Here is a 24,885-nt window from a genome sequence, read left to right as displayed (position 1 = left end):
TTCTGATTACCGGTGCACGCAGACCCCAGTCACGTACCCCCTGCTTGCTCAATCGATCATGACCTCTCACGCAGACCCCCTTAGAGTTGTGAGCCCTTAAAAGGGACAGGAATTGCTCACTCAGGGAGCTCGGCTCTTGAGACAGGAGTCTTGCCGATGCCCCCGGCCGAATAAATCCCTTCCTTCTTTAACTTGGTGTCTGAGGAGTTTTGTCTGTGGCTCTTCCTGCTACAGCTTGTAACTTCAGATTATTTCTGACAAGTTTTGATCCAGGGTTTTTTTTTAAAGATTTGTCAATTTCAAAATATTTGTTTGCTCCTGCTTCCTGTTCTCTCTCTCCCTTTTTTTTTTTTTTTTTTTAAGACAAGGTCTCACTCTGTCACCCAGGCCGGAGTCTAGTGGTGGGATCACTGCTCACTGCAGGATCCAACTCCCAGACTCAACAGATGCTGCCGACTCAGCCACCAACCCCATAGCTGGGACTACAGGTGTACATCATCACACCCAGCTAATTTTTAAAGTTTTTTGTCGAGATGGGTCTCACTGTATTGCCCAGGCTGAGTTTTCTTCTTCTTCTTTTTTTACATTTTGTTTGCCTAGAATTGTATTTGATTGTAATCAAATCATGTGTCACATCTTTTTTTCAATTTGTGTGATTATTTTGTGGCCCAATACATGATTGTTTTTTGCGAATATTTCATGGACTTAAATAGATAAGAAATCCTCTCTCTACACATAATTAAATGGAGTGTGTGCTTTGCATTATTCAATTCCTTTATTCCCATCCTTGCTTTTGTCTGCAGATTTGTCCTATTCCAGAAGGGGTATACTGAAACTTGGGTAAGGGTGAGGCCAGCGTTCTGGGTGGCCCAGCCTACTATCCCACCCGTGCCACAGAATCCACAGAGAGGCCCAGCGGCGGCACTGGGTGGTGGGGAAGGGGGAGGCGGACCCAGGTTGCGGGGGCAGGCAGTCAGTGCCGTTGCCAGGAAGCGGGAAAGGGCCACAATGGGGTCTGGGAGGTGGGCGGGGCGGAGCGGGGATGTCCAGCCACGTCGCTTTGTTTTCCCACGCCAGGAGCTACCACAACAGGTCAGTGCACCTCGGGGCACCGGGTCCCCCACGCAGGCCCTTCCCGGGGCACCCTTTCCCAACAGCACGAAAATCTCCTGCCCCCACCCCACCCCCAGGTGATTCCCTTCACCAAGTCTGGGTCTAGACTTGGCCCCCGCGAGTTCACGTCCCTGCCTAATCCGCCTGGAGTCCGGGTGATGGCCCTGGATCCGCTCCCGGCCCCACGCTCCACAGAGCCGGGAAGGAAGCTCGCGTTTGTTTTGCTGGCGCCAGGGATACGGTCCAGGCCCCGCCCCGCCCCGCGCTAATCCCAGGGTAGTGGGAAAGTGCGCTCCCCAAGAATTTGCGGTGCAGGGGCCGCGGCCACCGCCTTCTGTCCGCAGGTGCTGCGAGCCGTAAGGGCCCCCCACCCGCGCTATGGGCTCGGACGCCTGGGTGGGCCTTTGGCGGCCACACCGGCCCCGCGGCCCCATCGCGGCGCACTACGGAGGCCCCGGGCCCAAATACAAGCTGCCGCCCAACACCGGTAGAAGGGGCAGGCCCCGGGATTGAGGGGTGGGACGGCGCCTGGGGGAGGGAAGGGGAAGAGACCAGGGAGGTCTGCGCTCGGGGCTGAACCGTGCCTGCTAGAGGGGAGAAGGGGTCTGTGCCGGGGTAGGGTCCGTGTTCCAGATGGGGCTTGGGGCTGGGCCCGGCCAGACGCTGACTCGGATGCTCCCAGGCTACGTCCTGCATGACCCGTCGCGGCCCCGCGCCCCCGCCTTCACCTTCGGCGCGCGCTTCCCCACGCAGCAGACGACGTGCGGCCCCGGGCCCGGCCACCTGGTGCCTGCTCGCATGACCGTGCGCGGCCCCGACGGCGCCCCCGCCTACTCCATCTACGGCCGCCCACGCCGCTCAGCGCCCTTCCTCACTCCGGGACCTGGTCAGGACCCCCGGGCCCCTGGCCACCCCAACGCCGAACTGCCTCCAGGGAGGCCCACCTGGGAACCCCCGACCTGAACCCCGAGTCCCCCTCGGATACCCTAACACCGCATATTCGGTACCCCCATATCCGGATCTCAAATCCCAAACCCCGAACCCCACGGGGCTTTGTCAAATCGTGGCTCAGACTCCCCACTAGTCCCAGGACCCCATCTCGGGTACCCACTAGGCTCCCACGCAGTTCCAGCCCCCCACACCCTTGATCCGCCCCGCAGGCAAGTACTTCCCGGAGCGAGCGGGGAACGCGACGTACCCCAGTGCGCCTCGGCACACCATTGCTCCCCGAAACTGGGGTGTCCAGGCGGAGAAGCAGAGCCCAGGTGAGGTCAGAACGGCCCATCCCAGAACTGTGGGCCTTCCCACTCGAGACCGGGGACCGCCCTCCGGGAGCTGGGACCACCCTGCGCCTGTCCGCGGAGACCCACTACCCCCGAGACCTGCCTCCTCCCCAGGTCCCGCGGCCTATACTGTGCCCTCGCTCTTGGGTCCGCGCGTCATCGGCAAAGTCTCCGCCCCAACTTGCTCCATCTACGGCCGCAGAGCGGCTGGCAGTTTCTTCGAGGACCTCAGCAAGGTGGGGGAGGGGCCGGGGCGGACGCAGGGGGTCCCTGGTCCGCGGCAGTGGAGGCGGCAGCCAGCACCCTCTGCCCTCTCGCAGACCCCGGGCCCCTGCGCCTACCACGTCGTGAGTCCAGGGGTCTACAAGTCCCGGGCCCCCCAGTTCACGATTCTGGCGCGGACTTCGCTCCCCCAAGACAACACTCGGAAGCCAGGGCCCGCGGCCTACAACGTGGATCAGGTGGCCTGGAGCCCAGGGTCAAGGGTCAGAGTCAGGAGAGTGGGGAGGGCCTGAGGTCGGAGTGATGGGATCAGAGTCCCCGGGGGTCCAGGGGTCCCGGCGCGGAGAGGACGCCGGCCCCGCGAGGTCAGCGGTGTCTCCGGGCCCGCAGCACCGGAAGCCCCGCGGCTGGAGTTTCGGGATCCGGCACTCGGACTACCTGGCCCCGCTGGTGACCGACGCGGACAACTGACCCGCCAGGCGGGAGCGGCCCCACACGTGTTTGCTTAAAGTCTGCGAGTCCGCATCGTGTCCGCCTCTCTCTCTCTCTGCGCGCCCTGGCGCAAGGCCAGGGGTGGAGCTAGGGCTGGGGCCGAGTCCCAACTCCGAACCCAGTAGGGCGGGGCCCGAGCGTCGGGCGAGGCCGGGACCCCAGGGCTGCGCCGCGTCCGAACGTCGAGACCCCACCGAGGGCGGGAGGGGGACTCTCGGGAGCCACAGACGCCCGAGACCCACGCCGGGCGGGACCGGCCAGGGATCACCCCCGCCGACGGCCCCGGGCCCCGACGGCCCGGAAGTCCCGCGTGTCCGGGGGCACCGGGGGATTGGCCGGGGCGCGGCGTGCAAGGCTTCCCGGGGGCGGCGACTGCCCAGCTCCGCCCTCCAGTTGGCCCCACCCGCCTGCTGTCCTGGGGCGCCGCCGCCCCGCCGCCGGCAGTGGACCGCTGTGCGCGAACCCTGAGCCCTACGGTCCCGACCCGCGGGCGAGGCCGGGTACCTGGGCTGGGATCCGGAGCAGGCGGGCGAGGGCAGCCGCCCTAAGCAGGTACGGGCGGGGCTCAAGTCGCGAGGCGGGGAAGCGGGAGGCAGACACGGACGAGGGCGACACAGACACGGGACCGAGGGACGGACACCGGAGAGACACGGGAAAGGGGTCGGGACAGGAGCACGTGGCTCAGACACCGACGCCGGGAGGCCGCAGACTCCGGACGTGTCAGGCATCCCCGCAGGCCCGGAGCGATGGCAGCCTTGATGACCCCGGGAACCGGGGCCCCACCCGCGCCTGGTGACTTCTCCGGGGAAGGGAGCCAGGGACTTCCCGACCCTTCGCCAGAGCCCAAGCAGCTCCCGGAGCTGATCCGCATGAAGCGAGACGGAGGCCGCCTGAGCGAAGCGGACATCAGGGGCTTCGTGGCCGCTGTGGTGAATGGGAGCGCGCAGGGCGCACAGATCGGTGCGTGGGGAGGGTTGGGCGTTCCTGACCCCGACTGGGAGGTCAGCCCGAGAGGCTTTGGGTCCCTGGGGGTGCGACGGTGCCCCACTACCAGCACCGGCCCCAGGGTGCCCCACCGCTGTGGGCTGCCACCCTCACGCGTACCCCCACATACCAGGGGCCATGCTGATGGCCATCCGACTTCGGGGCATGGATCTGGAGGAGACCTCGGTGCTGACCCAGGCCCTGGCCCAGTCGGGACAGCAGCTGGAGTGGCCAGAGGCCTGGCGCCAGCAGCTTGTGGACAAGCATTCCACAGGGGGTGTGGGTGACAAGGTCAGCCTGGTCCTCGCACCTGCCCTGGCGGCATGTGGCTGCAAGGTTAGAAACCACCTCCTTTCCAGACGGGAGCCTATGACCGCACATGCAGCAACCAGTCCATCCACAGGCAGCTCCCAACCTCAAGCCTGGCCCAAAGCCTCCAAGACCCTACCCAGGCTTCTCCCCACCCTGCTCCCCAGCACAGTTCTCCCCACCCCGTTCCCCAGCACAGAGCTTGGGGCCCCTTGGAGCAGGAAAAAGATCCACTGATGGAATTCAGACCCCTTTCCCCTTGGGTCCCCAGACAGCTCCCCCAAGGGAGGAGCTAAGGACTTCCCTCCCTCTGCCCCAAGCCTTGTTTCCCCAGGGACGGGTACCAACCTCCTCCCCTACTGACACTTCTCAACCAAGAAAACTTCCTTTCCATTCCCTCACCAGCTGGGCACCCCTATAGCTGCTTAAATACTTTCTAAATCCAGCTGCACTCCTAGCCAGGGAAGGTGAAGGGATGCACGGAGGTGGGGGAGGGGTACTGTGCAGGGTACTCAGCATCCCTGACCACCAGGTGCCAATGATCAGCGGACGTGGTCTGGGGCACACAGGAGGCACCTTGGATAAGCTGGAGTCTATTCCTGGATTCAATGTCATCCAGAGCCCAGAGCAGGTACGCGGGGCCACGGATCAGTCATTGATCCAGGTTGATGATGGAGATCCTGGCCAGAATCACTAAACGATCACTGGTGGATCATTAGGGTCACTAATGAGAACACTGGTCAAGGTTACTCATGAGTCACTGGGCCTGGGCCAAAATCATCAGTGGAACTTTGATTAGGATCATAAAACGGGAAGTTGGTCAAAATCACAGATGGCTGGCGGGGCACGGTGGCTCACACCTGTAGTCCTAGCACTTGGGGAGGCCGAAGAGGGCAGATCCCTTGAACCCAGGAGTTCAAAACCAGCCTGGAAAACACGGCAAAACCCCATCTCTACAAAATAGTTCACTGCGTGTGGTGGTGCACGCATGTGGTTCCAGCTACTCAGGAGACTGAGGCAGGAGGATCACTTGAGCCTGGGAGGTCTAGGCTGCAGTGAGCCGGGACGATGCCACTGCACTCCAGCCTGGGCAACAGAGTGAGACCCTGTCCCAGCACTCTGGGAGGCAGAGGAGCCCAGCTGGAGATCAGCCTGGGTAATATAGTGAAACTTGATCTCTACAAAAAAAGAAGAAAAAAAAAGCCGCGTGTGGTGGTGCGCACCTGTAGTCCCAGCTACTGGGAAGCTGAGGTGGGAGGATCACTTAAGCCCAGGAGGCAGAGGTCACAATGAGCCGAAATTGTGCCAACTGCACTCCAGCCTGGGCAACAGAGGAAGACTCTTCACAGAAAAAAAAAAAAAAAAAAAAAAAAAAAAAAAAAAAAAAAAAAAAAAAAAAAGCTGCTAAGTCATTTACCATAAGTCACTGAGGACAGGGGATGTCTGACCAGATGCAAGTGCTGCTGGACCAGGCGGGCTGCTGTATCGTGGGTCAGAGTGAGCAGCTGGTTCCTGCAGACGGAATCCTATATGCAGCCAGAGATGTGACAGCCACCGTGGACAGCCTGCCACTCATCACAGGTGACCTGACTCCATGGCCTGCTTCTGCATCTTTACAGGCTCCTGACCTCCAAACTCAAGTCAGGGGCCTCTCGTTAGGAGTTACCCGTCACCTGACCGTGTGCCCCCCTACCCCCATCACAAGATGCCTGACCACCACCATGTGGGGTGGCCTGATACTCAACCCACCAGGTGCTGCCACCCCCATAATAAGGGACTTGACCCTCAATGCTCAGGGCCCCTGACCCCAAAGTCGGCATCCCCGAACTCTCCCAAGAAGCTCCAGGTTCTCCATAGTCTCCAACCTCCTCTGCCTCCCCCAAAGCCTCCATTCTCAGTAAGAAGCTCGTGGAGGGGCTGTCCGCTCTGGTCGTGGACGTTAAGTTCGGAGGGGCCGCCGTCTTCCCCAACCAGGAGCAGGCCCGGGAGCTGGCAAAGACGCTGGTGAGCGGTGTGGCCTTTCCCTGGGCAAGCGTCTTGCTGCGGGCCCAGGCTACCCTTCACCCCTTCCGTCCCCACTGCCTCCCTCCACTCAGCAGTCCTGCCTAACCCCAGTCCCACCCTCTTCTGCCCGAAGTCCCTCCCTCCTTCACGGCTTCCCAACCTGCTGTGACTTCAGAGGTCAAGGCTGGCCCGGCCTGGACCTGGGGAAGCCCTCTGTGGCGTTCCTCCCCCAGACCAAGTACAAGTTCCTCCTGGCCCCACGGCGAGGTGTCGCACTTCACTCGTTTCTGTTCCCCACCCCAATCCTTCCCTGACTTCATCCTGGGGGGCTGGCAACCCAGGGTGCAGCAGGGGCTGGAGTTCGACAAAGAACCGGCTGCAGGAGGCCCCGCCATGGGGGGTCCACGCTGAGCCTCCTCTCCGCAGGTTGGCGTGGGAGCCAGCCTAGGGCTTCGGGTCGCGGCAGCGCTGACCGCCATGGACAAGCCCCTGGGTCGCTGCGTGGGCCACGCCCTGGAGGTGGAGGAGGCGCTGCTCTGCATGGACGGCGCAGGCCCGCCAGACTTAAGGGACCTGGTCACCACGCTCGGTGAGGGGACGGGGTGTAGGGGAGCGGAGGCGGCGGTGGGGGGGGGGCTTCCCGCTGGGGCCGCCCCGACCCGGCCGCGCCTAAGCCTCGTCCCCGCCCGCAGGGGGCGCCCTGCTCTGGCTCAGCGGACACGCGGAGACTCAGGCCCAGGGCGCTGCCCGGGTGGCCGCGGCGCTGGACGACGGCTCGGCCCTTGGCCGCTTCGAGCGGATGCTGGCGGCGCAGGGCGTGGATCCCGGTCTGGCCCGAGCCCTGTGCTCGGGAAGTCCCGCAGAGCGCCGGCAGCTGCTGCCTCGCGCCCGGGAGCAGGAGGAGCTGCTGGCGCCCGCAGATGGTGAGCGTCGGGGGAATCCCCGTCATTCCGCCTCCGCCATCCCCTTCCCTTCCCGAGGCCCCGCCCCTTCCCGAGCCCGCGCCTCTCAGCCCCTCTCCCCGCAGGCACCGTGGAGCTGGTCCGGGCGCTGCCGCTGGCGCTGGTGCTGCACGAGCTCGGGGCCGGGCGCAGCCGCGCTGGGGAGCCGCTCCGCCTGGGGGTGGGCGCAGAGCTGCTGATCGACGTGGGTCAGAGGCTGCACCGTGGTGAGCGCCGCCCCCGCCCTGCTGGCCCCGCATCCCCGCCCAGCTCCGGCCGCGCGGCCTCTAACGGCCCCTCGCTCTGCAGGGACCCCCTGGCTCCGCGTGCACCGGGACGGCCCCGCGCTCAGCGGCCCGCAGAGCCGCGCCCTGCAGGAGGCGCTCGTACTCTCCGACCGTGCGCCATTCACCGCCCCTTCGCCCTTCGCAGAGCTCGTTCTGCCGCCGCATCAATAAAGCTCCTTTGCCGCGAAACCTCGTCAGTGCTTGGGCGGGAACGGAGGGATACAGGGCTGCGGAGGCGGGGGCCGTCTCGGCGAACACGTGACCCCCGGCGGGCTCCGCCTTCCGCGCACGCGCTGAGAGCCTGTCAGCGGCTGCGCCCGTCTGCGCATGCGCAGCTCCGGGGACGCCTGCGCCCTGCCTGTGAGCGTGCGGCGCCCGCTTTCCCTGAGCCGACGGGGCAGAGTGCAGGGAGCTGGAGGTCGGCGCTTCCTCTCGGGCTTGGTTCACTGACGCGCGGCCCCGCCGCGAGGTGCGGACGCCGGGGCTGGGAGGGGAGGAGGTAGCCCTGGGGACTCGCTGGACTCCGGGGTAGTTTCCCAGCTCCGGCTACTGCGCGGGGCTGGCGGGGCACACCCCAGGGCGCGCTGGAGGCCGGAGCGAGGCTGGGGCGCCCGTGGGAGGCTCCCAGCAGGCACCGGTGTTCTCGCGGCCAAGCACAGTTATAACGCGCTCGCGCGGCGCTTCGAGTGGTCCTGGGACCTTTCTGGCCACGAGGGCGCTGGCCTTGGTGGGGAGGGCACAAACCCAGAACCGCCCGGGCGGGGGTGCAGTGAGTCCTCGGGAGGGTGCCCTCAGCAGGAGGGGGCAGTGACCGGGAGTCCTGAGACCTCCACCTAGCAAACCTTCTGGGGGGGCCCGTGGGAAAGACTCAAAGGTCACCAACGCAAAGGCAGGGCGTCGGCTGTGAGCCCGGAGGAGCTGCTGGGAAGCCTGGATGTGAGGAAGGTGGGGTTTTGTGGCGGGTAGAAGTGTCGTGCGTCTCTGCCAGGAGAGGTTAAACACAGCCGGCGGGCAGAGTCTGAGCTCCGGGGGTAGTTGTGCAGGTTTTCTGCTGGGAGTGTGGAGGAAGGCCGCGGTTGGTTGAAGTGGCTCGAGGTAACAGGAAAGTGTTGGAGGAATCGGTTGCTCTCGGGGATTGCAAGCCAGAGAGTTACCCACCTCCTTTTAAGAAATGGGTTTATTGCAAATAGATAACGTGGTTAGTTCAGGCAAGGCATGCACTTGGAATGCTTTCAGTCAGCAAGAGGTTCACCTTGCTGAGGTGCAGGTGCAGGGCAGGGTGTGGTGACAGGCTGGTGATCCCAGGTAGAGGACAGGAGTGACAGGTGTGGTTGCCCAGGTGTGGATGTTTGGTGGAGGTGGAGTTCTGAGCTCAGGTGAGCAGCTGCAAATGCCTGTTAAGCCTGAACGTTGGCTGGGTCCTTCAGATGGGTGGCTGGTCTCGAGTCGCAGGGGCAGCCCAGGCACTGTCCTGGGCCTTCCCTTCTGGCTCCTGACGCCTGTGCTTGTTTCCAGGAGCATCAGATCCATGCTGCTGCTGACTCGGAGCTCCACGGCTTGGCACAGGCTCTCTCAGCTCAAGCCTCCAGTCCTCCCTGGGACCCTGGGAGGCCAGGCCCTGCATCTGAGGTCCTGGCTTTTGTCAAGGCAGGGCCCTACAGAGACAGGTGGGCAGGGCCAGCCCCAGGGCCCTGGGCTTCGAACCCGGCTGCTGATCACAGCCCTGTTCGGGGCTGGACTCGGCGGGGCCTGGCTGGCCCTGAGGGCTGAGAAGGAGAGGCTGCAGCAGCAAAAGCGAACAGAAGCCCTGCGCCAGGCAGCTGTGGGCCAGGGCGACTTCCACCTGCTGGATCACAGAGGCCAGGCTCGCTGCAAGGCTGACTTCCGGGGCCAGTGGGTGCTGATGTACTTTGGCTTCACTCACTGCCCTGACATCTGCCCAGACGAGCTGGAGAAGCTGGTGCAGGTGGTGCGGCAGCTGGAAGCAGAGCCTGGTTTGCCTCCAGTGCAGCCTGTCTTCATCACTGTGGACCCCGAGCGGGACGATGTTGAAGCCATGGCCCGCTACGTCCAGGACTTCCACCCAAGACTGTTGGGTCTGACCGGCTCCACCGAACAGGTTGCCCAGGCTAGTCACAGTTACCGCGTGTACTACAATGCCGGCCCCAAGGATGAGGACCAGGACTACATCGTGGACCACTCCATTGCCATCTACCTGCTCAACCCTGACGGCCTCTTCACGGATTACTACGGCCGGAGCAGATCGGCTGAGCAGATCTCAGACAGTGTGCGGCGGCACATGGCGGCTTTCCGCAGTGTCCTGTCTTGAGCCGCTGCAGCCTGGGCCCCATCATTAAACGGGCTGCGTTTAATCTGTGTGTGTGTGATCTGTACCAGCAGCCCAGGGAGGCCAGGCAGCCCTCTTCTCTACGCAAGTGTACATAAAAGGGTTTTTAGGGGGAAGATGAGATGGCAACACTGCTTTATTAGGCCGGGCCAGCCAGGAGCAGACGCACGGCTCCTCAGTACACATTCCCCCACCCCTGCCTTGGTGCTCCCCACTCAGGGCTGGGCCATGGAGGGGGCAGCGTAGGTCTGGAAGCGCTTGTGCGCTCGCTGGTGCGTAAGCAGTCTCAGGGACATGGTGTCCACGGCCATCTCCAGCCCGGGCTGCTGGGTGATCTCCACTGTGTAGTCATTGGCCTGCAGGGGTGGCGCATCAGCAGGGTCTGGGGACCGTCTCCCCCTCCCACGTATCCCAGGCTACTCACCAGCTGCAGGGAGGCCAGCATGGAACGACACACCTCGAAGGCCGGCTGGCCAGCCACCAGCTCCGCAAAGGGACACCACTCATTGAGCTGGGGGAACCGTGAGACCAGCTGGTCCCCATAGGTGTGGATGTCAAAGGGTACATGCTGCTCCTGCACGGGGGAGGGGCATGTTGGCTGCGGAGAGAGGCAAGGCCCTGGACAGACCCGCAGCACACAGCTCTGGTTCCCAGTGGCCCCGCCTCACCTGCTCCTGGAGCAGAGGCTGCACTGTGTCCTCCCAGTCCCTGATGCGCTGGCTCAGCTCTGTCTCCTGGACAAACTTCTGGGAGGTGGCAATGAAGAGCTCCTAGGGGAGGATCAGCAGGAGCTACTGCCTCCCAAGCAGGGGCCTGGGCGCCTCTCACCTGTCCCCCTCCCCTCCCCGTCCCCCTCTAATCCAGGCCTACCACATTCCTTCGAACCAGCTCCTCGTAGCTCAGGGACATCGGCACTGCGTCTGGAAAGGGGTAGCTGTGAGCTGGGCAGCTGAGGGGCCACGCTCTCCCCTGCCCCCAGCTCCAGTGGCCCCTCAGCACTCCTAGCCCGCTGCCCACATACCAAGGTCAGCAGCTTCCCTGGGGTCTGCTCCCTCGGGCTCCACGTACTCCTCAGGCTCTAGAAAGTCATCTGCTGGGAGGTGGGCGAGTGAACAGCATGCAGGCAGCTAGTCAGCAGGTGCCAAGCCCCACCCCACCCCCTGGCAGGCACCCACCTGCTGCCCCCAGGTCTTCCAGGGAATCCTCCAGGTGGTCCTCCTCTGCAGGCCGCAGCCACTGCTCAGCCACCTGTCCAGAGAAAGCATCTGTGAGGGGCACTGTCACCTCCCATCAGGGCCACCACGGGGTCCTAGATCACACAGCTGACCAGCTGGGACTTGCCTCCCTCCTCTGCAGCTTCCGGAGAGTTTCCAACTGCTCCTTCACGTGTGTCCAGTACAGGACCTCCATGTCTGCAGACAAAGGCCTTGTGAGGGCTCCCTCGTCCTTCCCAGGCCCCGTGCCAGTCCACCCAAGGCTTTGGGTGACACCAGGTGGGGGTAGAGGTAGGGGAAGGAGGGTAAAACTGTCTTCCCCGAGGACTTCAGCCTCACCTGCAAAGGACGGACCCTTTCGCCGAAGCCTCCTGCTGTCGGCATGGTCTGCATCTGTGAAAGAACGTGCTCAGCGCCAGCCAGGCCAAGAGCTGCCCACAGCATTGGGAAAAGGGTGCTGATCCTCCTCCACTGGCCCTGGCCCAGCCCCCAGCTCCCAGGGGTCCGGAGTGCACACCACACCCACTCACAGGCAGCCAGGTACCACTGGTGGAAGTCCTGCAGCTTGGCAGCACCCTTCCTCTTGCGCTTCTGTCCCAGAGCCTCCTCCACAGAGGGGGGCACAGAGTAAGGCCTACCTGGGGGCAAACAGGGACTGTCTTAGAGCCGCTGGGGGATCAGGGTGCAAAGCCCACTCCCACCCCCCTACCTCATGCCCCAGGAAACCCAGCCAGGGGTACCTGAGTGGAGGTACCTTCCGCCCAATTACCTTTCTTGAAGGGCTTAGACTCCAGGGAGTCAAAGGGGTCCAGGCTCTGCCAGGGGTCTGGAGTCTCCTGGGCGGAGAGCACAAGAAGGCGCTGGAGAAGTAGGGGGTGCACAGCCGTCCCTCCCAAAGGAGTAGGGGATGCACAGCCGCCCTCCCAAAGGAAGAGTAGGGGGTACACAGCCACGCTCCCAAAGGAGGAGTAGGGGGTTCACAGCCACCCTCCCAAAGGAGTAGGGGGTTCACAGCCACCCTCCCAAAGGAGTAGGGGGTGCACAGCCACCCTCCCAAAGGAGTAGGGGGTGCACAGCCGCCTTCCCAAAGCCCAGGCAACAAGTGCAGTGACAGCCTGGGGCAGAGCCGACCACACTCAAATCCTGGATCACAGAGGGGAACACTAGAGGGAGGGTAGGAGCCCAGAGTCGCATGAGGGGGTTTTTAAGAGAGCAAGTGCAAAGGGCCACAGGCTGGGAACACCACAGGCCAGCAGGAGCAAGAGCATGATGGGCAGGCAGCCAGTCCTCGAATCCGCCCATCCCTCCCTGCCGGGGGTCAGGGCCCCAACACTCCTACCTTCACGCAGGATGCAGGCTCTGGGGCCCCCTCTCGCTCCCGCAGCATGTACCTCCTGGGCAGGGCAGCACTCTGCAAAGACAGTCACAGGGTCCCCACTTCTCTTTCTCCCCTCAAGGCTCTGGGTACCCCAGGAACTCCACCCTGGGTTAACATCAAGAACCCTACAAGGGCCGGGCATGGTGGCTCATGCCTGTAATCCCAGCACTTTGGGAGGCCAAGGCGGGCAGATCACCCGAGGTCAAGAGTTTGAGACCATCCTGGCCAACATGGTGAAACCTCGTCTCTACTAAAAATACAAAAAATTAGCCAGGCGTGGTGGCGGGCGCCTGTAGTCCCAGCTACTCGGGAGGCTGCGGCAGGAGAATGGTGTGAACCCAGGAGGCGGAGCTTGCAGTGAGCCAAGATCGCGCCACTGCACTCCAGCCTGGGGGACAGAGCAAAACTCCATCTCAAAAAACAAACAAACAAAAAACACAAACAGTGGTCACGGGGTACTCTTCTTCAAAACTAGGAAAAATGAATAGAATATGACAAATATCCATGTCATCTACCAACTAGAGTGAAGAAACGTTAACATTTCCTCTGTATGCATCAGGTTGATTTTGTTTTAATGAATAAAAAGGAAGGATTTCTTGGCTCTAGGCTAGGTACAGTTGACCCTGGGGGTTGAGGGAGGCAGCAATGGCCCCCAGACACCCCCTCCTACCAGCCCGACTGCAGAGAGGCGCCTTGGCAACCAGCGGCCAACCCAGGTTGCTGTGAGCTCGACAGGGCTCAAACCCTTGGACGCCAGCCCACTACTCTGAGGAGCATCAGTTCTGCTCAGAGAGGGGAGGAACACAGAAGCTGCTCTTCAAAAGGGCTGGTTGCAGGATGGGCTGCAAGACGGGTGGGCTTCTGCCCCAGACCAATGGTCTGGGGCCAAGGCCATACCACTGTCCTCCTTGTGCAAGGTGACTCGGCCCCAGAGCCAGGGTTGCCAGTTCACAGCTCAGGCTCTGCAGGCCTCCATGTGGGTCCCACCTGCTGCGGGCTCCTGGACTCCTTGGGTTCCAGAGCGGCCTTGGGGGCCGACACCTCAGGAAGCTCTACTGCCTCCTCTGCATCCTCGTCCTCGCCCCCGCCCAGGGGCATCGGGCCTTCTGGAGAGGGGCCTAGGCAGGGAGCAAGAGACTGATCAGCTCCAAGGAGTGCCGAGACCAGACGGCACCAAAGGGACCCTGATGGCTACTTCCTCCCTCAGTTTTAGTCACGGAGCCCAGAGGATTTGGCGGGTGCCTTGCACCATCCTCGTCGTGCTCCTGTGCTCTGTGCTCTGCTTGGTTCATTTTATTTCTTAGCAAATGTTCCTCTTTAAATGCAGCCATCCACATCTGCCCAGAGAGGAGACCCAGGAGGGCAGTCAGTGAACCAAGACGGGCTGAGGCTCAGGAAAGGCCGGGGGCTGTGGCTGCTTCCCCGGGGCGAGGCCTCACTCCCATGGGCCACAGAAGAGGCATGAGGCTGGCAGCTGAGAGCAGCCCCTTGGAGCCCTGTCCACTGGGTGCTGCCTCCCTGGTCCCCTCTTTGGCTGCCCTGCCAGTCCCACCGGGGAGCTCTCTTCTCACCTGGCTCCTGGGAGAAGCCGAGTGCTGGGACAGGGCTCCTGCACACGGAAACTTCCATTGGCTGCTCCTCAGTCCTCCCGGCGTCTGGGAGAGACAGGGATCAGACAAGGTCAGCCCAGCCCCTCTCCAAGATGGTCCCTGCCCAGTGTTCAACAAGCCTCTCCAAGGGGCCAGCAGGAGGGCAGAGCCCAGCAGACTCCAGGCCTTACGCTGGGGGGAGACAGCAGGGCCCTGAGCCAGGCACCAGGTCTCTGGCACTGAGACCATGTTAACTTGTAATCAAGGCACAGCAGATGGGTGGGATGAGCACCAGCCAACCTGTCTAGACTGGAGTAGGCACCCAGAGACAGGGAGCTCCCAAGACCAGAGGTGGCAAGCACAGGGCACCCCACAAGAGTCCAACCAGAAGACCCTCCCTTCCATCCCACCAAGCCCCCCGCATCCAAGCCCTCACCCTTCTGGGTCCCTGGCATGGGGGACATGCCCTCTGGCTCCAACATGAAGGCCCCTCTGGGGTGGGGAACGCACGTGTTCATCCTGAAATCCTTCCGGCTGGCCAGGACCTCACCCTGACGGCTGTGCTGGCGAAAACACGCCTGCTGTAGAGACCCTTCCCAGGCAGGCCTCCCTCCCCGTCGCTGGGCTCAGATCCCTACCTGTACAGGGGATTGTTGTTCTTCTCCATTTCATCAGGGGCCACCAGGGCCATGGGCAGGAGGGGGATGATGAGGACCTCCTGCATGGAGGCCAAGGGTGGGTGAGCCAGGCATCCTTCCACTCCAGTGGAGAACAGAACCCACATGGGGCAATGACACCTTCCCACACCCCATCAGCTCAACACAGCCCCAGGGAAAGTGCCGACCTCACCCCAGCCTAAGAGGGGCCAGGCCAGGACTCACATTGGGCGCCTGATCATTCTTGAGATCCACATTAGTCCGGGAGTCAGGGAAGTCATCCAGCGACAGGAACTGGAGGGAGACAGAGCTCGTGGGGGCGGAGCCCAGGCAAACACACAGTGGGCGGGGGCCACATGCCCAAGAAACTCACCTCATTCTCTGCCTCCTGGGGGACCCCAGAGCTGGCAACCCCATTGGCCCTGTCCTCCTGCACCGAAGAGAGCTGCTTGGCCCGCCTGAGAGAGAAGCACATCCCATGGGCATCCCAGGAGCTGCAGGGGCCTCCCTGGCCACACGCAGGGCAGCACAGTGAGTGGCTGCAGAACTCACCTCTTTCCAGAGATGAAATCAAGGGCCTGGTAGACGAGTGAGTAGAGGTATTCCACCTGGTGACCAGATGCAGGCAGTGAGGACCCAGAAAGGAGGGGCCCACCCCCAAGGCCTTCCCAGCTATCCATCGGTGCCCCCACGAGGCCTGGCCACCACCACCAAACCTCCAGTACAAGAAACCACCAATTTTGGTTCCAAAAATAACTCTCAAATAAAACCAGGAATCTCATGAGAATTACTTTACCAGCTGAGGCCACCCACATCTCTCCTCTGCCCGCCACGGTCCACGCAGCCGCGAGTGTGGCCTTCTCAACGTGTGACCTTGACAGCACTGTGGTACCCGCAGTGTGCCTCATCACACGGCCCTTGGTGGCGAGGCCCCTCGTGCTTGGCACCCACTCTGCCGATGGCCTGCAGCCCTGCTGCTCCTCCGCCCATGTGCTCCCGCCAGCATCACCCCAGCCCCTCCTCCTGTCCTGGCCCTGCCCTGTCCCAGCTCCTGCTGCCACGGGGCCTTCAGGACAGAGCCCTTCACTCACTTCCTGTCCTTCTCCTCCACAGAACAGAGGCCCCACCGTGAGGGTGGTGGTTGTGGACTTTCTAGGTGCTGACAATGAAGCACCCACAAGTAGGGGACGGGGAAGGGGAAGGTGGGTGCATGTGGCACCCTGGGCTGTGTCCAAGTGCACACAGCAGGTGTCATTCCCCCAAGACAACAGAGCCCAACAGCACACAAGACCCTCCCTGCCTGGCTGTGCGATTTTAAATTAAAAATTGTTCTTGGTGTTGGAAGGTGCTGAGGAATTGGCTGAGACCTGAGGAGAGAGGGAGGTAGGTCACAGACGGGACGACCACTGTGCCTGCCCCAGAAGGAGAGCCGACTGCGGTCCCACTGGCCACCAAAATGCCAAGACCAGCGTCAAGCAGGGCCCACCTTCTTACTGTAGACGCAGGCAGAGCCCTGGATCAACAACGCTGCCTCGATGAAGTTCATTGTGGTCTTGCCTTCGTCAAAAGAAATGCAGATCTGATCCAGCTGCAAGAAACAACACAAAGGCAGGGGGAATCCAAGGCCCAGTCTGCACTCGCTTCTTCCAGGGCAGCCCCACCCACCTTTGGTCTCTGCCCAGCACCTCCCGAGACGGGCAGCTCTAGCTCTGCTGTGGGCTCACCGGTTGTCCCTGGTATTTCAGGGCAGAGACAGGTCTCTGTGTCTCCCCCTACTTCCTATAACAAAAACTTGTTTTGGAAGTGGAAGGCCCCCAGGGCACACTGTCTACAAACAACCAGGGCAGCACAGCGGCTCCCTCCACAAGGCGCCGGAGGCTGACAGACTCCAGCAGGAAGACCCCTGACACAGAGAAGAAAAGGGAACCTCAGGGGTAGGAAAGGCACAGATAAAATTCTGAGGTCTCCATCCTCTGAGCAGAGAACTCAGGAAACAGTTACGGGTGAGTCGTCATCCTTCCTCTGCCCCCCTCAGCCTCCCGGAGCCCCAGCTCCTCTGTCACCCCTTAAACGTCAGTGCGCCAGGCGCTCCACCCCCCGCCATGCACATTCCTTCATCCCATGCCCAAGCTGCCAACCATAAGCCAATGAGCCCCAAACCCATCCCGACCAGCTCTCTCTCCTTAGCTCTGGGGCTGCATTCATAGCTGTCCACAGAGTACATTCAAATGTCCCCAAACACTTTACTTCCATACTTAACCCAACATCTTCCCCAACGCTGGCTCATCTCCTGTATTCCTTCTCAGCAAATGACACTTTAAAAAAAAAAAAAAAAAAGGCTGGGCGCGGTGGCTCACACCTGTAATCCCAGCAGTTTGGGAGGCCGAGGCGGGCAGATCATGAGGTCAGGAGATCGAGACCATCCTGGCTAACACGGTGAAACCTCGTCTCTACTAAAAATACAAAAAATTAGCCGGGTGTGGTGGTGGGCGCCTGTAGTCCCAGCTACTCGGGAGGCTGAGGCAGGAGAATGGCGTGAACCCGGGAGGCGGAGCTTGCAGTGAGCCGAGATCGCGCCACTGCACTCCAGCCTGGGCAACAGAGCGAGACTCCGTCTCAAAAAAAAATGTTTTTGTAGAGACAGGGTTTCTCTATGTTGCCCAGGTTGGTCTCAAACTCCTGGCCTCCAGTGATCCTCCTGCCTCAGCCTCCCAAAGCACTGGGATCACAGGCATGCACCACCGTGCCCAGCCACAAACGACACTTTGAAGCCCCTAGGTGTCTTTCCAGCTCTTCAATTTTGCATTTCCATCTGCCTGGAACACCGACCCCCAGCTGTCCCCACGCAAACTCTTTTTCAGAGCCCCTCCATTCCTGGGGCCTCTGTGCCGCTCTGTTAGTGTGATCGTGTCCCTTAGTGAACTGTGTGAGCAGCATTAGTGTAATTCCAGCCTTCTGTTCAGTGCCTGACACTGGTGTCCAGTAAATATTTGATGAACACATGCATAGATAATGTCAAAGTTAAGCCTGAAAAATGCAGAGGCTCACCAGACAGATGAAGGGAACGTGAAGGCAGCTAGCAGAGACTGGACACATCTCTTCAGGAAAATGAGCATGATCTAAACATGGCCAAAGCATGGCGCGTGCCGGGGAGAGGCAAGATTTCAGGCACCATGGTAGCACGAAGGAGGGGGAGAGGCTGGGAAGCCATCCCTAAGGGGAGTCACTTCCATTAGCTCTTGAAGGATAAAGGGTGTTTGTCCGATCTGGGAGGAAGGGAGAGGAAACAGCAGCATGGTCGTCTACGGAGTGTGAGAACCTCGGGGGTGTTCAGGACCTGAAGAGCTAGGCCAGAAAGAAGGGAACATGGAGGAGATGGCAGCCTGGAAGCCGAGCTGCAGAGGTGGCCCTTCTCTCCAGTGACCCTCAGCCTGGCTGGCTTGCCCGCTCCCAAGACACCACTGGACTTCACTTGTCTTCTCACCTCCCCAGGTTGGACCTGCCATCTGAGCCCAAACCCACATGTTCAGCTGCCTTCTTCAAACATCACTTGGATGTCTTCACCAAGATTCATACTGAATGCATCCACACTGAACTCCAAATAGCCCCCAACCCACCTGCCCAGAAACCCAGGGGTTCCTCTCCACAGTCAGCCCCATTCTGGCCCCACCACCTCCCCCTTCGCCTCTGCACTGACAGGGCTCCTCCTGCCCTTCGCTCCCCTCCCGTCCACTCTCCACGCTCTGCTCAGTGCCTCTGTTTAGGATTTTGGGTTTTTCCTAACAGTGGCAGGAAAAACCCAAAATCCTAAACAGAGCCAGAGGGAGGCCTCCATGCTGGCCAGCCTCCTTCTCCAGCTGCCTGCCCTCCTCTGCTCTATGCTCCCAACTCAGAACCTTCCGTTTTGTTTTGTTTTGTTTTGTTTTGTTTGAGACGGAGTCTCACTCTGTCGCCCAAGCTGGAATGCAGTGGCGCAATCTCAGCTCACTGCAACCTCCGCCTCCTGGGTTCAAGTAATTCTCCCTGCCTAAGCTTCCTGAGTAGCTGGGATTATAGGCGCCCGGCTAATTTTTGTAAAAACTCCAATCCTTCCAACACCAGGTTTCCTCCACCTGGAGCTAAACATTCTTTAGCTCACCATAAATAAGTAACTGCTTTCATCCCAAACAAACTAAGTCCCCCAAACTCTCCACAGGACCATACATTTTCTTTCAAATCCTTCATAAGTTTCTGGTGATTTTTTTGGTTGGTTGGTTGGTTTTGGTTTTTGTTTTTGAGACAGTCTCTCGCTCTGTTGTCCAGGCTGGAGTGCAGTGGCGCAATCTCGGCTCACTGCAACCCCTGCCTCCCAGGTTCAAGTGATTTTCCTGCCTCAGCCTCCCAAGTAACTGGGACTACAGGCATGCACCACCATACCTGGCTAATTTTTTTTGTACTTTTAGTAGAGACAGGTTTTCACCATGTTGGTCAGACTCGTCTCAAACTCCTGACCTCAAATGATCCGCCTGCCTCGGCCTCCCAAAGTGCTAGGATTACAGGCGTGAGCCACCTCGGCCCCCCAAAGTGCTGGGATCACAGGCGTGAGCCACCTCGGCCCCCCAAAGTGCTGGGATCACAGGCGTGAGCCACCTCGCCTGGCCATCAGTTTCTGACTACACAAAGTCACACGCAGGGGTGGAGGCTGGATTCTGATCTGCCACGAACCACTATCATTCAGAGTACATCTCTTAACGCCTCTACTAACAGAGTTTTTGTGAGGACTCTGCATTCATATGTGTAAAGCACATAAAACAGGTGCTCAACACAAGTAAACACCAAATGCATATTTATTACACCTCCATGCGGTTACTCTCTTGGACCCGTCTTCCCATGACAGTGGAAGTCCTACCATAGTGGGGATTATCATTTGCTTTGCTTGGCACTATTTTTTCAAAGTTTAACATGGTTCTTGGCACACAATTCACAACTAACAACAATGAATACATAAATGGATAAAAGAGAGTAGGATCATGACAGTATTAGAAGAACATTCTGGCCAGTGCAATGGCTCACACCTATAATCCCAGCACTCTGGGAGGCCAAGGCAGGTGGATTGCTTGAGCTTGGGAGTTTGAGAACAGCCTGGGCAACACAGTGACACCCCATCTCTACCAAAAATACAAAAAATTAGCCAGGTGCGGTGGCACATGCCTGCAGTCCCAGCTACTTGGGAGATGGGAGGATCACTTGAGCCTGGGAGGTCGAGGCTGCAGTGAGCCATGATTGTACCACTGCACTCTAGCCTGGGCAACAGGGCAAGAACCTATCTAAAAAAAAAAACAAAAAAACAAAAACAAAGGACAAAAAAAAGAAAAAGAACATCATGGTAGTGTGTGGAAAATGACAGAAGGAAAAAGATAATACTAGAAACCAGGAAATCAGGACTTCAAGCAGCTGAGGTTTGGAAGAGCAGACATAAGAAAGCAGGAAGGGAGCTGACCAAGCCAGGAAGGAGATTTACCAAGTGAACAGGTGTCCCCATGGACCCTGCTTGATGTGAAAACCTGAATCCACAGGAGCTCTGCCCAGCACAGTTCCCTGTATTTTCTCAGCCAACTATGCATGAGAGCAGAGAAGTTTGGTCATCAGATCACATGTGCATTTAACAAACACTTTAACGTCCACACCTATGTGCCAGGCACTCTACTAAGCAGACAAAAGAGGACATAAGTATGGTCCCTGCCCTGGCAGAATTCACATTCTAGGGTGGAGACAGGCCACAAACAGGTTAAATGAGTTGAAGAATGGCTTGTGGCCAGGCGCAGTGGCTCACACCTGCAATCCCAGCACTTTCAAAGGATGAGGTAGGCAGATCACGAGGTCAGGAGTTCGAGACCAGCCTGGCCAACATGGTGAAACCCCATCTCTACTAAAAAATACAAAAATTAGCTGGGGCCAGGCACGGTGGCTCACACCTGTAATCCCAGCATTTTGGGAGGCCGAGGCGGGTGGATCACGAGGTCAGGAGATCAAGACCATCCTGGCTAACACGGTGAAACCTTGTCTCTACTAAAAAATACAAAAAAATCAGCCAGGCGTGGTGGCGGGCGCCTGTAATCCCAGCTACTGAGGAGGCTGAAGTAGGAGAATGGCGTAAACCCAGGAGACGGAGCTTGCAGTGAGCCGAGATTGTGCTGCTGCACTCCAACTTGGGCCACAGAGCAAGACTCTGTCTCAAAAAAAAAAAATATTAGCCGGGCGTGGTGGCAGGTGCCCGTAATCCTGGCTACTCAAGAGGCTGAGGCAGGACCGGACGCGGTGGCTCATGCCTGTAATCCCAGCACTTTGGGAGGCCGAGGCGGGTGGATCATGAGGTCAGGAGATCGAGACCATCCTGGCTAACACGGTGAAACCCCGTCTCTACTAAAAAAATACAAAAAATTAGCCGGGCGTGGTGGCAGGCGCCAGTAGTCCCAGCTACTCGGGAGGCTGAGGCAGGAGAATGGTGTGAACCCAGGAGGTGGAGCTTGCAGTGAGCCGAGATTGCACCACTGCACTCCAGCCTGGGTGACAGAGTGAGACTCCATCTCAAAAAAATAAACATATAAATAAATAAAAATTTTTTTGGCCGGGCGCGGTAGCTCATGCCTGTAATCCCAGCACTTTGGGACACCGACACGGGCGGATCACCAGGTCAGGAGATCGAGACCATCCTGGCTAACACGGTGAAACCCCGTCTCTACTAAAAATACAAAAAATTAGCCGGGTGTGGTGGCAGGTGCCTGTAGTCCCAGCTACTCAGGAGGCTGAGGCAGGAAAATGGCGTGAACCCAGAAGGCAGAGCTTGCAGTGAGCTGAGATCGTGCCACTGCACTCCAGCCTGGGCGACAGAGTAAGACTCCATCTCAAAAAAAAAAAAAAAATTTTTTTAAATGGCTTATGATAAACATTCTAAAGTATATAAGGTGCTGAGATGGAGAGGACTATTTCAGATAGGGTGGTCAGCTGACATTTACACTAAGACCTTAAGAATGAAAAGGACTCAGTCAGCCAGGCATGGTGGCTCACGTCTGTAATCCCAGCACTTTGGAAAGAGGCAGAGCTGGCTGGATCACCTGAGGTCAGGAGTTTGAGACCAGCCTGGCCAATGTGGCGAAACCCATCTCTACTAAAAATACAAAAATTAACTGGACGTGGTGGTGCATGCCTGTAATCCCAGCTACTCAGGAGGCTGAAGCAGGAGAATTGCTTGAACCCGGGAGGCGGAGGTTGCAGTGAGCCAAGATTCTGCCATTGTACTCCAGCCCGGGCAACAGAGCAAGACTCCATCTCAAAAAAAGAAAAGAAAACAGACTCAGTCATTGAAAGAATATTCCCAGCCAGGTATGGTGGTGCACAGCTATAGTCGCAGCTACCTGAGAAGCTGAGGCAGGAGGACTGCTTCAGCACAGCAGTATGAGACCAGCCTGGGCAACACAGTAAGATCCTCCTCTCTGATTTTTTTTTTCTCCTTTTCCTTGCCATATGAAGTCCCTCTTTATTTAAAAACAAAAAAGAGGCCGGGCGCGGTGGCTCACGCCTGTAATCCCAGCACTTTGGGAGGCCGAGGCAGGCGGATCATGAGGTCAGGAGATCGAGACCATCCTGGCTAACACGGCGAAACCCTGTCTCTACTAAAAATACAAAAAAATTAGCTGGGCGTGGAGGCGGGCGCCTGTAGTCCCAGCTACTGCAGAGGCTGAGGCAGAATGATGTGAACCCGGGAGGCGGAGCTTGCAGTGAGCTGAGATCGCGCCACTGCACTTCAGTCTCAGAGCGAGACTCCGTCTCAAAATATATAAATAAATAAATAAAAACAAAAAAGAACATTCTCAAGTGGGGGCAGAAAGCATGAAGACCTTCTACCAAGAAAAAGCTTGGGGGGGGGGCCATAGGTTGACTGGTTCAAAAGAACAAGATACAAAACAGCCCAAAATGAGGCTAAAATGGGGAGCAGAGCCAGGTTCAGAGGAGGAAATTTGGGTTTTATTCTGAGCATAATGGAAAGCCACTGAGGGGTTGGTTTTAGGCAGAAAACAGTGCTGTGGCCAGATTTTAATTTTTAAGAGTCACACTTGCTGCTGGTTGGAGCACGAATTGGACGGGACAAAAACACGGATAAGGGAACCCAAATAGGAAGGTTTTACACAAATCCAGGCCAGAGACAATGGTGGCCTAGACCAAATAAAATGGACAACAGATGAATTCAAATGATATTCTGGTGGTATAACTGATGGAATTCATGGATGAACTGGGTGTTAAGCATGGGGCTTCACTATAGCCACATTTAGCTTTTGCCTTTGGTTGAACAGCAGTGTCATTTTCCGAGATGGGAAAGGCTGGGGTTTAAGCAGAAAAATGAAGAGTTCCACTTTAAATATGTTAAATGAGATGTTTACGTGACACCCAGTAGATGTCAAGAGAGCAGCTGGATATGTAAAGTAGATTTGGAGGAAAGATCTGGGATGGAGCTGCAGATCTGGTAGTTGTCCTAATACAGGCAATATTTAAAATCATAGAAATAAATGACACTGTTTAGGGGAAATGCATCAGAAGATGACCCAGGCCCCATCCTGAGGAACTCAACACTTAAAGACTGGATAGAAAAGAAAAATCAGGCAATGAAATAGGGAAAAAAAAAATCCTACCACCATGTTTCAAAAAGAAAGGAGTGGCCAGTCCAACAAATGCTGACTTGAGTATGTCCCTTGGATTTGGTAGAATGGAGATCACTGCTGATCAAGACAAGAAACATTTAAGTGTCGTGGACGCCAGACTGAGCTGGGCTGAGGAGTAAAAATGAAGCGCAAATACGGAGCAGACAGCTTAACAGAGGTCTAGACAGGGCTGTCAAACATGGAAGAAACACTAATCGCTAACAGGATAGAGCATGGCAATAGCTTGAAATTGGTTTGAAAATCCAAGATAAAAAATTCCTCTGACATCGTGATCCAGACCTCTCAAACACACAAGCATGCTCGCAATAACTGCAACAAAAGCAATAATGCTTTCTAGTCTATTCCACTACGTTAGAGAAACGGCTGGTCACCACCCACTCAATCATTCACGGCTCGCTGACGGGTAGAAACCTGCAATGACAGGTCCACGCTAATCCAACAAAGGATGATTTGGGGAGGCAGAGATGGAGTTTGAAAAGAAGGGAGCCCGAGGACCAGCGCGGCCAGAGCGCCAGATGGCCATAGGCGTGGAGGCGGTGGGGTGCCCACAGCCCCGGGCCCGGAGCCCCCGCCCCGCAGCCCCGCCCGCCGGCCCACCCCGCGTCACTCCCCCGCCGCCCTCACCTCCTCCAGATACTCGCCCAGCTGGGCCGCCACGTCCACCTCCCAGTTCTTGGTGAGGTCGCGGATGGGCTGCAAGAGGTGGGCGAAGCGCGCCTCCACGTCCTCCATGTCCGGGAGGGAACGGGCGGCAAAGGGACTGCAGGGCTGCCTTCCGAGGGGTACGGCTTCCTCAGCCCGCCACTAGTTCTGGCGCCATTTTGCTGTTCCCGCCCAGGAAAATGCGTAGGCGCGGCGTCGCGCGCATGTCTATGACGTAACGTGGGCCAAAGCCAGAGAGGCGAACCCCCCGCGCCGCGCAGCGGGAGCTCACCGGAAGAGTCGCGGGGCGGGGTCGAAGCCTCCGGGGGGGGGGGGTGGGCGGAGCTTTGGGCTGCCACCAGTTTGGACGTGAGGGCTTTTGGGGCCGCCGTGGGTCGGCGGGGCGGGGTGGGGCGGGGCCTGGAGCGGCCGCGGGCGGGCAGGCCGAGGAGGCGGGGCTTGGGGCTGCCGCGGGTTGGGCGGGCGGGGCGGTGAGGAGGCGGGGCCTGGGGCTGCCGCGGGCGGGCGGGCGGAGGAGGCGGGGCGGTGAGGAGGCGGGGCCTGGGGCTGCCGCGGGTTGGACGGGCGGGGCGGTGAGGAGGCGGGGCCTGGGGCTGCCGCGGGCGGGCGGGCGGAGGAGGCGGGGCTTGAGGCTGCCGCGGGTTGGGCGGGCGGGCGGAGGAGGCGGGACTTGGGGCTGCCGCGGGTTGGGCGGGCGGGGCGGTGAG

General features: G+C 59.2%; 3 protein-coding genes across 8 annotated transcripts; 2 read left to right on the top strand and 1 right to left on the bottom strand.

Annotated features, from left to right (window-relative positions):
* The first annotated feature begins 1,025 nt into the window (after positions 1-1,025).
* Positions 1,026-3,143, top strand: CIMAP1B (ciliary microtubule associated protein 1B). 3 transcript variants are annotated; one of them, XM_063704605.1, is made up of 7 exons: positions 1,026-1,092; positions 1,458-1,600; positions 1,796-1,999; positions 2,274-2,378; positions 2,511-2,632; positions 2,717-2,857; positions 3,009-3,143. In XM_063704605.1, exons 2-7 carry the CDS (start codon positions 1,492-1,494, stop codon positions 3,087-3,089), a joined length of 762 nt encoding a protein of 253 aa, XP_063560675.1. In that variant the 5' UTR covers positions 1,026-1,092; positions 1,458-1,491; the 3' UTR covers positions 3,090-3,143. The 3 variants fall into 3 exon arrangements, with proteins under 3 accessions (XP_063560675.1, XP_055230455.1, XP_055230454.1); XM_055374480.2 differs by lacking the exon at positions 1,026-1,092 and having other exon boundaries at positions 1,104-1,600; positions 1,867-1,999; XM_055374479.2 differs by lacking the exon at positions 1,026-1,092 and having other exon boundaries at positions 1,106-1,600.
* A 387-nt stretch (positions 3,144-3,530) lies between these two features.
* LOC129529456 (thymidine phosphorylase) lies at positions 3,531-10,007 on the top strand. 3 transcript variants are annotated; one of them, XM_063704590.1, is made up of 10 exons: positions 3,531-3,662; positions 3,835-4,070; positions 4,228-4,430; positions 4,936-5,034; positions 5,855-5,984; positions 6,289-6,407; positions 6,834-6,996; positions 7,100-7,330; positions 7,435-7,828; positions 9,151-10,007. In XM_063704590.1, exons 2-10 carry the CDS (start codon positions 3,857-3,859, stop codon positions 9,962-9,964), a joined length of 2,367 nt encoding a protein of 788 aa, XP_063560660.1. In that variant the 5' UTR covers positions 3,531-3,662; positions 3,835-3,856; the 3' UTR covers positions 9,965-10,007. The 3 variants fall into 3 exon arrangements, with proteins under 3 accessions (XP_063560660.1, XP_055230426.1, XP_055230425.1); XM_055374451.2 differs by lacking the exon at positions 9,151-10,007 and having other exon boundaries at positions 7,435-7,575; positions 7,658-7,824; XM_055374450.2 differs by lacking the exon at positions 9,151-10,007 and having other exon boundaries at positions 3,536-3,662; positions 3,847-4,070; positions 7,435-7,575; positions 7,658-7,824.
* On the bottom strand, positions 8,798-24,597 carry NCAPH2 (non-SMC condensin II complex subunit H2). 2 transcript variants are annotated; one of them, XM_055374453.2, is made up of 20 exons: positions 24,140-24,597; positions 16,306-16,407; positions 15,372-15,427; positions 15,193-15,277; positions 15,045-15,113; positions 14,802-14,881; positions 14,600-14,721; positions 14,146-14,229; positions 13,562-13,692; positions 12,536-12,607; positions 11,966-12,032; positions 11,727-11,834; positions 11,536-11,589; positions 11,324-11,394; positions 11,158-11,230; positions 11,004-11,072; positions 10,853-10,902; positions 10,651-10,752; positions 10,407-10,556; positions 8,798-10,338 (listed from the first exon to the last, which is right to left on the bottom strand). In XM_055374453.2, the coding sequence occupies exons 1-20, from the start codon at positions 24,245-24,247 to the stop codon at positions 10,198-10,200; spliced, it is 1,794 nt and encodes a 597-aa protein (XP_055230428.1). In that variant the 5' UTR covers positions 24,248-24,597; the 3' UTR covers positions 8,798-10,197. The 2 variants fall into 2 exon arrangements, with proteins under 2 accessions (XP_055230428.1, XP_055230427.1); XM_055374452.2 differs by having other exon boundaries at positions 11,004-11,075; positions 24,140-24,557.
* Positions 24,598-24,885: the final 288 nt, after the last annotated feature.

This window comes from Gorilla gorilla, chromosome 23, assembly GCF_029281585.2.
Source record: "Gorilla gorilla gorilla isolate KB3781 chromosome 23, NHGRI_mGorGor1-v2.1_pri, whole genome shotgun sequence".
Taxonomy (NCBI): Eukaryota; Metazoa; Chordata; class Mammalia; order Primates; family Hominidae; genus Gorilla; species Gorilla gorilla.
This window is presented reverse-complemented; position numbering and strand designations above follow the sequence as displayed.

Coding starts and splice junctions, on each gene's coding strand:
- CIMAP1B (XM_063704605.1), top strand. CDS start 1,492: ATGGGCTCGGACGCCTGGGTGGGCCTTTGGCGGCCACACCGGCCCCGC. Junction 2,379..2,510: donor GGCGGAGAAGCAGAGCCCAG/GTGAGGTCAGAA, acceptor CCTCCTCCCCAG/GTCCCGCGGCCTATACTGTG. Junction 2,633..2,716: donor TCTTCGAGGACCTCAGCAAG/GTGGGGGAGGGG, acceptor GCCCTCTCGCAG/ACCCCGGGCCCCTGCGCCTA.
- NCAPH2 (XM_055374452.2), bottom strand. CDS start 24,247: ATGGAGGACGTGGAGGCGCGCTTCGCCCACCTCTTGCAGCCCATCCGC. Junction 16,408..24,139: donor TGGGCGAGTATCTGGAGGAG/GTGAGGGCGGCG, acceptor TGTTTCTTGCAG/CTGGATCAGATCTGCATTTC. Junction 12,033..12,535: donor AGCCTGCATCCTGCGTGAAG/GTAGGAGTGTTG, acceptor CTCTCCGCCCAG/GAGACTCCAGACCCCTGGCA.
- LOC129529456 (XM_063704590.1), top strand. CDS start 3,857: ATGGCAGCCTTGATGACCCCGGGAACCGGGGCCCCACCCGCGCCTGGT. Junction 5,035..5,854: donor TCATCCAGAGCCCAGAGCAG/GTACGCGGGGCC, acceptor ATGTCTGACCAG/ATGCAAGTGCTGCTGGACCA. Junction 7,331..7,434: donor GCTGCTGGCGCCCGCAGATG/GTGAGCGTCGGG, acceptor CTCTCCCCGCAG/GCACCGTGGAGCTGGTCCGG.